This window comes from Cryptomeria japonica, chromosome 11, assembly GCF_030272615.1.
Source record: "Cryptomeria japonica chromosome 11, Sugi_1.0, whole genome shotgun sequence".
NCBI classification, from domain to species: Eukaryota; Viridiplantae; Streptophyta; class Pinopsida; order Cupressales; family Cupressaceae; genus Cryptomeria; species Cryptomeria japonica.
Genome location: NC_081415.1, coordinates 28,214,885 through 28,225,925, shown reverse-complemented (window position 1 = coordinate 28,225,925; position 11,041 = coordinate 28,214,885). Strand labels below are relative to the sequence as shown.

Sequence of the window (11,041 nt, the reverse complement as noted above, 5' to 3'; positions counted from 1 at the left end):
AAATGCCTCTCGGCCTTTTATCTAAAATGGCCCCAAGGAAGGTAAGTTGCTACTTCGTGGAATGGAGAGTAAAATTTGCCTCCATTTCCACACAAAGCCAATACCTAGAAGAAAGACCCAATATTGATAAAATTTCACCACTCGCCCTACAAAGAAACAACTTCACGATGCCAAAAATTCTGGAGGTTTCTAAATAAATAAATGTCATTGGCCTCATCCCATGACATGAAGCGTGCCACCTCACTTACCACCAATCCCAAAATTCATTGTTTTGATGACAAATTAAGGAGATGATTTAATGATGCAAGAATAAGACTACCTCAAAAACACGACACATGAGGTGAAAAGATGTTGGGAGTACTACAAAATCTAAAAGCAATAATAACCTCACTCGATTAAATCTCTCATATCACCTCCTCATCTGAGCTATCCCACCATCAGATAGTTTGGGGTTCCAGATCGCAAGCCACATTGGACAAATAGTCAACTTCTCCATTTCCCTCCTGTTTAACATAGGAAATTTTAAAATCTGGAAATTATTCAACTTTGAGCAAATAATAGAAATAAACATGTTAATTTGCCAACACGAGGTTGAGTCTTTTGAAAGACAACACTTAAAGACAACACAATAAGTACAAATTTAAAATGGAATACTAAGACGTCTTTGTTAACTCAATTTCTCTTTTTTAGAACTAAATGTAATAATTTAATAACTAGAATTATAATATTTTGATTCTTCCCAAATACTTACCACTACATAAATAACTCATTTCTCATCCCACTTTCTAATCAAGTTTAATTAATAATCAATTATATGCACTTAAAAATAAAATAATATTTAAAATACATATTTATCATTTAAGATTATGTCTTATCATTTATTTATTATGAAAATTTTGATTTATTATTAAATAAAATTACTATAGATGTCTAACACAATTTTATTTTATTTTAAAAACACTAGAATAAGTTAAAAGTTCCATTAAAATTGTCTCTTACAATTAAAGATAGAATTGTTATTTCAAAATAAAACAACACATACATATTTTTTATTTTCTTCAACTATTGTTGAACACATTTTATTTTCTTCAACAATAACTGAAAATACGAAAACTTCTCTTGCAATATTCTTTTTTTAAGAGAAGTAAAATAAAAACAATAATAAACTGGTTGAAAAAATTATGCTTAAATATTGTATATAATTTCTTACATTTGTTTGTGAGCTCTCTAAATGTTCTACAGAATACCTGTGAAATAGAATAACAAGTTAGATGACTCACTTAAGGAAATTGGCAAAAAATTATTGATATATTTTATAGAACTGTATCAGCATTTTGCTTGTTTATTATTACAATGTATTAACAACAATAAAAATAAAAAAAATTCCATGATGGAATAATGAAAACCATAGCTAATATTTCAATATACATTCCATTCGCTCAAACTTCAACATCAAAAATATAATATATCATTTTAAATAATTTTTTAAGAACAACTTTTGTTTGAAAAGCATTTTAAAATTATATTTTCTTGAAGTTAACATGCTTCAAATCTAGAGTTATTGCCTTACACTCATAGTTACTTGAAAGAAAGTGTAATTATGTCCAATAACCTAAACAAGTTAGGAAAATAAAAACAATACCAACATGAAGATTCATAAGATCATCCATGATTTTTCAAAAAAAAAGAATTATATGGTAATCAATTAGTTTCATATCAGTTACTTCAACTTCTTATGCAAATACTTTTGATTAAGATAGAATAGACTTCAACTTCTTATGTAAATACTTTTGATTAAAATAGAATAGGTTTTTGACAAGTTCAAATCTTTTATATAATAAAATAACTCAAAGCTTATATAAATACTTTTGATTAAGATAGAATAGGTTTTTGACAGGTTTGAATCTTTTATACAATAGAATAGCTCAAAGATTATGTGATGAGATTTAAGGCTGGGTGAAACATAGACTATACAATTACAATAAAATTGTCAAACAAGAAATAACACAACTATAATATATGTAAATGTTATTTGATACTATTTAAAACATCAATGAATACAACTTATAATGTAATCTTAAGAATGATAAAACACACAGACACACACACATATATAATTGTTTCGGTAAGCACATATATTATAGATGATGTTCTAAATAATTATTATAATGTCAATTATGTTTTTATGAAATGGACATATTTCTAAAATATAAGTCATGTTGTGTGCAAATACACAATGTTTGCATTGAAATAAGAATAGAAAGACATGTCCAACATAGCATGACAATATGAGTTTTTTTTCTTTAGAATATAACATGTTCTAAATAATTATTATAATGTTAATTATGTTTATAGGAAATAGACATGTCTCTAGAATATAAGTTGTTAATAATAGTTGGTTATGATCTATGCAAATACACAATGTTTGCATTGAAAGAAGAATATCACATCATTTGCATCGAAGAAGAATACCACATCATTTGGCTAAAAAGTTGTATTTTCACTTGTGACAACAATTTTAGTGTTGTATGCATAGTTAGTAGATTCATGAAAAAAATAGAGTAATTTTTTTGAATTAATTCAAAGTTTTTGGTGGGTTTTTGACAATTCTTGGTTGATTTTTGAGCTAGTATTCGAGAGTTTGAACCTTCAAATCCTATTGCAAGTGAAAAAAGGGGATTAAACATTCTAAAATGTAATTTTTTTTAATTTTATTTAGATTTTGTCAAATTAGAAAATTATATAATAAGTGTACACGAAAAAAATATATGATTTTGAAGGTCTTCATTTAGAATTGGTGGTAGTGTCTCCACCCACAAACCCTGATGGGGGTACTGCCTCTCAATTCATGCAAGGGATGTTGCCCTGAGATCTCCCACTGGAGATGTTGCCTTTGAACCTCACCAAACTCATTTAATACATTTTGTAATTGTATTTTACATTAATTTTACTTTTTTCGAAAATTTTAATTATTTTTAAATTAATTAAATTTTACCAATTAAAAAAAATTGCTCTATTGACTCCACGTCAAATCGGAATTTATTGAGGTTTGTACCTTGTTTGAGTTTATTATTGTTGGATTTACTAGACAACTATTTTGATATTGATGGCAACCTCTTTGCTGCCCTCTTATTGTGACTATTTTCATTCTTGCATTGTTTTCAATATAAAAAAATCTCAATTTATAAATTACAATTGTATTCTATAATAGACTAAACACAAGCCTTTTGAATGCTTAAAACATGACATAGCACTCTAAGTAAATTCTAAAATAGTCTACAAAAAGGTATTAAGCCTTGCTCTAAATTGTCCAAGGGAATTTGAAAACAATTTGAAAAGTTGCACAGAAAGTTATTTTGTTTAAAAGACACAAAAAAATATATAGTTCAAATATATAGGTCATCACAACCAATGATAACTAGGTTAGAGAAACCAATAAACTCTATCTCATTTGAAGAACACGTTTAGTTTCTAACTAATTATTTACTTTTTCTATATAAGAACAACTTATGTCTATACTCGATGTAAACACGCTGCTAAGTTTTTATTTGCATTTGCATATGTGTGTTTAAAATATTATTACAAATTTGCGCTTGTTTGTCTATCAGGCTTAGTTAATGATTTGTTGAAGTGGGGCATTTGTTTTGTCTCTCTCCTAAACTAATCTAGATGAACTCACAATGAACCAAGAAGGAACTGCAGGAACCAAAACAAACCCACATTATTTTTTCCCACTTAAAAAAATAAAATAACAATCATCGTTAATATTTGATTTTATCCAAACTAGTTTTATCTCACTATAAATGTAAAACAGAAAATTTATTCATTGTCAGTTTTGCTTGCTATTGTACAAATAGAGTTAAAGATTGATTTGTGAAGGTTCTAGAGTGGTTGGTTTGGTATTCATACATATGGAATAACCCATTCATTGCCAAGGATATTGTACAAATAGAGTTAAAGATTGATCCATGAAGGTTCTAAAGTGGTTGATTTGCTATTCCTATGTGTGGAATAGCACACTCATTACCAAGGAGATTGTACAAGAAGATATTTGTAAAAGAGTGTTTTTTCTTCTCTCTCTAATATTTTCTTTGTTTGTTGTGTTGCTTACTATCGCACAAATAGAATTGAAGATTGATAAGTGAAGGTTCTAAAGTGGTTGATATTTTATTCCTACAAGAGGAATATCCCATTTGTTACCAAAGAGATTGTAAAGGAAGATATTTGCAAAAGAGGTAAAAAAAAATTGTTTATGTTCTTTCATGTATTTATAGCATATACTTCAATTTTGTAAATAAAAGGTTACACATAATTTTCATTTGTTTCAAATGTGTTGCTTATCAAACTTGTTGCTATAGTGATTGCAATGGCAAGTAGTTCTAGCTTTGTCGACAAGACAAACACAAATTCTCCTCTTTAGAAGTGTGTTGAAATGGTGCACTGAATTTTAGGTGATGGGGGTTATGTGTGGATTTGCAATAGATGTGGTGACAAGTATTTAAGCTCAAAACCATTCATGTGATGTATGCCACACCTAAAGAAAAACTTATGGATTTTACACATTATAGATCAAAACGATTATTGGAAATAACATTTCACAATGAATCTTCAAAGATTGCTAATCAAAAAATTGTGAGATATATCTAAGCGAATGAATTGGCTTTCAATGTTGCTCACTCGTCGTATTAGCAAGAAAATGTCAGAAACACTAATGAGGCTCCAACAGTGGTACAAGAGCCTAAGGTTTGAAGCCCCTTAATGGAAAAGGAGGTGTAGCTTGTAGAGGATTCATTCACCTAAAATTTGTATGGAACTTGTGAGCCAAGGCAAGGGTGTCCATCTTTCCCAATGGATGGAACACAAAAAATTGACCATGGATTAATGTCATTGCAATGCCCCTTTATATGGGAAATGTTTTCTAGATTATTGGACTATGAGGAGGTGGTGAAGGATGGTGCATTGATTGCCAACATCCTCATACTATCACTGAAGAAGTGGGACTTTGTCATGTCATAATGGCCAATACCAAAAATTAGAGCACCTCATTTATTGGTTGAGGAGACTTCGTTATAAGTCCTTTCGATACCATGTGTTGTCCACTCCCTCAATCTTATGCTACAAAGGATTAACACCAAAATTGATTTGGTCAAATACACATATTTCAAGGCCAAAGAGATTTGAATGTTAACCTTCCTTATGAGTGCCATTGAAGAAGTGAGGCCTTGAAACATTGTTCGAGTTGTAACAAACCATGAAAAACCATAGAGAAATTGGTTTATTGGTCAAGGAGCATTATTTACAAATCTTTTTAAACACCTTGTGTTGTCCCTCTCTTAACCTCGAGTTACAAAAGACTGATACCAAAATTGATTTCATAAACAAACATAAACCAAGTCTAAAGAGATCCAAGTGTTTACTATCCTCATATGTGTCATTAATGAAGTTGTGCCTTAAATATTGTTCAAGTCATAAAGGACAACACCAAAAATTATAGAGCTATGAATTTATTGGTTGAGAAGCAATATTTACCAATCTTGTCAACACCTTCTGTTGTCCACTCCATCAACTCTATGTTATAGCATAAGCCCAAACAAACCTAGGCAAGTGCATAGCAATCCCAAAAGGATCCACGGGAACTCATAACAAACTCATGTCATTTTAGATTTTTAAAATTTATTTTACTATTTGGCTTAATATGATAGAAAAAAGTAAATCCCTAACCCTAAAAATATCTTAAAGACTAAAGCAAGCTAGTTTTACCTCATCATGAATAGAAAACACAAAAAAATTGTTCTTTCTAAACTTTCATTCTTGCTTACCATCACACTCAAGATTGATCAATGAAAGTCCCAAAGTGGTTAGCTTTCTACTCCTAAACATGTGCAAGAACCCATTTGCTACCATGAAGATTGTTGAGAAATATTTTTGCAAAAATGGTAAGTTTTTGTTTTTTTTTTCATTTTTTAAATTTATTTTGGATTTTTGTGGATTCACAATGGCAAGCAATAATGAATAGATTTTGTATTTTGCATTCGCAATAAGGTAAAACTAGTTTGTTTTAGTGCTCCAAATGCTTTAGATGTCACTTCTAGGGTTAGGAATTTGTTTCTATCCATTATAGTCAAAATCAAATGTCAAAAATAAATTTAAAATGCAAAAAGAAATTTTAAAAAGTGCTCAAAATGACATAAGTTCATTTTGGATTCTTGTGGGCCCTTCTAGGTTCATTCAAGATGGACCCACAATGCAAATGTTTCTCCCTAGATGACTTGTGCAACAAATCAGTAACTTAGATGTTATATAATGCATAAGTATTTTCTTTGTATAGAATTATATAACAAAAAGAAAATTGGAGATTTCAATTAGCTCTTTGTTTATTGAACCTCCGACACTCTTTTTTTACAGTTCTCTATTAAAAAGGTAAATGGAACCCCCAACTCTCTTTACTGTGGTGGCTATATGTGTTTGACTCCTAATTTTAGGACTAACATAGAGGATGATTACACAAAATTGGCCTTGTATAGCAAAAGGCAAGAAGCAAAATATAAAGTGCTAGAAGCCATCAATTCTAAGATTGAGTAGAGAAGAATCTACCCAAATAATTTGTGTAAAGGTGCTCCTCACGATGTGGTGTCTAGTTGAAACACAAACAAAGAGAAGTCACAACATAGAAATAAGCTTGGATTAAAGGCAAAAAAAAAATTTTTTAAAATCTCCATGTAGTCCAACTAAAAAAAGTTTAACTTCCCTCTCATTGCCCTCTACCATATCTACAAGCTTTCCTTCTATAAATGTTTCATTAATGCCAAGGTAAGCATGTTACCCACATCAAAGCTGTATGGGAGAGCATAAAGGAGCTTGTGTTTCAACATACCCTAGTGATAGAAGGCTCTTTGCTTTCAAAAATGGCCATGCTCATTACCTTTGTCATCTTATATTGTTAAGAGAGCCTTGATTTACTTAAAAGCTTGTCCAACCTTGTAATTTAACAAACTCCTTTGAAGCACCACCACTAGAGTTAGATTCTTACATTAAGATCAAGATATATTATATGCAATTGCAAAGCTTTGTCAAAAGAATGTAACTTGGATCAATACAAACTCTCCAAATTTTATTCAAGAAAACTCTTAAAAAATACATTTCGAGCACACAATAACTTGTGTGACCCTTCACAATAATAAATGAAATTTTTAATTCTTTTATTTTTAAATAAAGTTAAAAAGAATTATAGATCCTTGTCCTACTAAAGAATAATCTCTATTTATTTACACCAAAACTAAAAACACAGATTTCTCTAAAAAAAATGAAGAAAAAAAATTTTTAATTAAGTCCTAAACTGTGAAAATAGGGAAGGTTTAAATCGGAAAGCTACTTTCCTGCAAACCCGAGCGTTGGTCCACACCCGCCCTGGAGCGCAAACGTATCCCTTTTCCGGCGCACAGTGATCATCCTCTCTGCATTTGCACAGTTTCTCCAACGCACAACCCTTCTTCAAAACCTCCACTTTTTTCCCCGCAATTCCCAACAAACCATCAGTCCAGTCATTGGAAAACAGCCCGTCAGGATCCAGCCTCTCCTTCACAGCCAAAAACCTCTGCAAATTTAGGGTTTTGTTTGCCAGGCCGTCAAACAAATGACCCCCAGATTTCCCCCAATGCAGGCCGCCACCGTACTTCTCAATCAACATTTGCTCGATCTCCTGAAAAACGTCCATGTTCCATGTCGGAACGAACGCCTCGGGCGACCTGTAATAGCTGGTCTCAAAAGTCACCACATCCTCGGCCGGTCCAAGGAATGCCCCTGCGGATTTCCTTACACTGCGCATTCCGATGCCCGAGCCTTCAACTGCGCAGAGAGCCTGCGGGTTAAGATCTCTGATTCTTTTCACATCCAACATGGCCTCGCGCACCCGTGCTAGGGGAACTCTGATTTCTAGGTCAAATTTTATCCTGCCCTCCGCCCGTCTGTCCCATGAGCAGATGGACTGGTTTTTGTCTGAGATTGTGGTGGGCATGCAGGAAGAGGGTTCGCTGTCTCGCTGCATTGGATGGTAGAATTGGCACCCCCCTGTTGTCTGCATAAGATCGTTGAAGCCCACAACGGGATAGCCTGTGAAGTTTTCGCCATCGTTGAGAAATCCCCCGCCTTTGGCTACCTTGTTTTCCATTGATTTCCCGCTTTCGCCACATAGCGCATCTGCATCCTTTTCGGCTTCGAATGTGTCGTCTGCGTGCCATATCAATAGAATCAGATGCCATGATTTTCCCAGTTCAAAATGACAAATTAACAAGCTGTAAGTAATATTAATAACAAGCATAGTATTGAAATGCTGAACAATATGGTCAAAAGTAAAGAACTCTTTTTTCTTCTCTAGAGAAATTTCATCTTGTGATCTGTTGTTATAACAGTACAGAAACTAAATTTTAATGGGCTAGTATTAAGAAATTTTATCAAATGATGTATACAGAGACCAATTAAAATGTAGGGTCTGTGCAGGCCACCAAAAACCAGCCATAGATCTAAAAGAAACTTGCAGGATTGGGTTAGTTTCAGTAAAAAATATCTTTACTGAAATGCAAAACAACAAAACTTGGTGGGATTCCATAGATCTAACAAAAACTTGCAGAATTGGGTTAGTTTCAGTAGAAAAATTTCTTTATCGAAATGCAGAACAACAAAAGTAAGTTGGGATTTTTTTTATTATAGAATTGTTTGGAATAATCCGTCGTTATAATTGAACTGGATTGTCATTGAAAATTCTATCAAATAATGTTTTATTATAATATTAAAATTAATTAAAATGAACACAAACCAGTGAAATTATCTAAATTCCTATATACTTTAATGTACAGTATGTTCAGATCACCAAAAACAGCCATCGATCTAACAGAAATCTGCAGAGGTGGATTAGCCTCACTGAAATCTCTTTATTGAAACTCAGAACAACATGAAAACAACAAAAATAAGTTAGGTTTTTTTTTAAATTACAATTTTTTGTGGAATGATTCATTGATTATTTTTAGATGTGTATTCATTCATTTTGAATTGAATTGTCATTGAAAAAACCTATCAAATAATAGAATTCAGCAGTTCAGCATCTTAATTTTGCACTTCTCTAAATCTTACCTGATAACTTTAAATCATTCTTAATTTTGTACAGCAGCTTACATGGCAAGTCCTCTGTTGTCAACTAAGAATTCAGATCCGCATCATCAATATTATGCGACACGGGTATTCTTTGTGTGGAGGTGTTCAAAATGACTCAAAAAAGACTTAGATCAATAGTTATACACTGAGTCATGTTTAATTAGTATCCTATATGACATCTTCTTCGATCTAGGAAATATATTTCATTCACTTATGATCACTGCTAACAATCCAGACTACTACTAATATAATGTTAAACGTTTTAGACATTAAATCAACAAATGTTATAACTATTAAATGTTCAACAACTGAATCATCTTATCTAAAATAAACATTCCCCTTTCTTTTTCAAACATCATTTTAAACATAGAAGACAATGTAAAATTAATCTACACATCATCACTATTGGCGCTTAAACAGATGATCATAACCATCCTTCAGATAGAAGAAAACAGAAGTATGATCATAACCATCCTTTAGACAGAAGAAAACTTTAGTACTTACACTTGGCAGCAGTTTGCTCTACTTTGAACACAGTGGTAGGCTGATAGGACGCTTTGTTAACACCATTCCCGGCTACATCCACAGGCACCCTATCAATCTCCTCCATGAGCGACTTGCCATGGGCAACATACCAATAAACAATCCCAAACTCATAACCTCTCAAAAACCCCTCAATCCGATCCTCCAACCCCAAATCATCCTCCAACCTTAACGAAACACTCCTCTTAAACATAGGCTCCAGGGCAAAGGTAATCTGCGAGATCACCCCCAAAGTCCCCAGAGAAAGCCTTGCAGCCATAAGATCTTCATCAGAATCCCCCAATTCCACAACCCTAGCAAACCCCTGATCAGCCGTTGCTGCGACAACGAGCCGCATTCCCACCACATATTCATAAATAGCAGACCCCTTTCCCGCCAAGCTACTCCCATGGGCACCTGTACTGACCGACCCGGCCATTGAAACACCATCCCAAGAGGTCGAGGTAGGGAAAGCCAGTCCATTTGAAGCAGCCTCATCAATCAGGTCTCGCAGAACGACACCTGCATCAACAGTTATGGTTCGGGCACGGACATCGACCCGCCGTGTGGAGGCATAATCCCGGGTGCTCACCACCAGACCGCCCTCCCCCACACAGGCGAGCTTCGTTGTGCTGTGCGCCCATGGACCCAGCACATTGATCTTCTGCTTGTTTTTCACCGCCTCTGCTACGGCCGCCACCAGTTCTGCTTCTGTTGTGGGGTATACAGACTTTGAAGCTCTGCAAGGGGCCCTGTCTTCCCAGAGGCCTTGGCTGTTGAATATTGTGCAGCCCGAGCCACCGCATTGAATTGGGGAAGGCGGGAAACTGCAGGCCGAGATTAGGTACGCTTGTTTTGTTATAGAGAGGCAGATGCACAACAGGAAGATTGTACACGTCACTTGCGGTTTTAGGGGCATGATGAATTGAATTGATGCACTGCTCTTCAGTGACGTACCAGAAATAGGAGATGCTGGTTGCCTATTGCTTGTTACTGATTGATTGCTTGTTGATCTTCTTTCTTCATTGTTTTTTGGGTTGGGTGTCTGTTTTTGTTAACTTGGCCCCCCTAAGGAAGCTTCTTTATGTACTTACTGAAAGTATCTTGGAATTGGGGAAGTCATCAAATCTTGTCATGGTCAGTGGGACAATCTCTTAATGACTCTTTTCTTGTTTTAAGTTGATAATGATCTTAACTGGTTATTATTGATTGATTAAGAATTTTTATGATTAAAAGTATTCTTGGAATTTGAAAAAGTATTGGGTTTAATCTTGAGGCAAGCTTTTCATGGTCAGTGGGGCAGTTTCTTTAAGTACTATTTTCTTGTTTTAAGTCTAAAAGATTTTAATTGGTTATTATTATTGATTTTAAG

At 33.6% G+C, this 11,041-nt stretch overlaps 1 protein-coding gene across 2 annotated transcripts; it reads right to left on the bottom strand.

The window, feature by feature from the left end:
• Positions 1–221: 221 nt before the first annotated feature.
• On the bottom strand, positions 222–10,812 carry LOC131070833 (L-gulonolactone oxidase 5). 2 transcript variants are annotated; one of them, XR_009359369.1, is made up of 3 exons: positions 9,652–10,812; positions 1,211–8,226; positions 222–503 (listed from the first exon to the last, which is right to left on the bottom strand). XR_009359369.1 is itself a non-coding variant. In XM_058006502.2 (2 exons), the coding sequence occupies exons 1-2, from the start codon at positions 10,586–10,588 to the stop codon at positions 7,325–7,327; spliced, it is 1,839 nt and encodes a 612-aa protein (XP_057862485.2). In that variant the 5' UTR covers positions 10,589–10,812; the 3' UTR covers positions 984–7,324. The 2 variants fall into 2 exon arrangements, 1 of the variants encoding a protein (XP_057862485.2); XM_058006502.2 differs by lacking the exon at positions 222–503 and having other exon boundaries at positions 984–8,226.
• Between the last annotated feature and the right edge of the window lie 229 nt (positions 10,813–11,041).

Excerpts from the sequence above, each read along its gene's own strand:
- LOC131070833 (XM_058006502.2), bottom strand. The coding sequence starts at position 10,588 with ATGCCCCTAAAACCGCAAGTGACGTGTACAATCTTCCTGTTGTGCATC. Across the intron at positions 8,227-9,651 it reads AGAGCAAACTGCTGCCAAGT|ACGACACATTCGAAGCCGAA; the intron begins GTAAGTACTAAA and ends TATGGCACGCAG.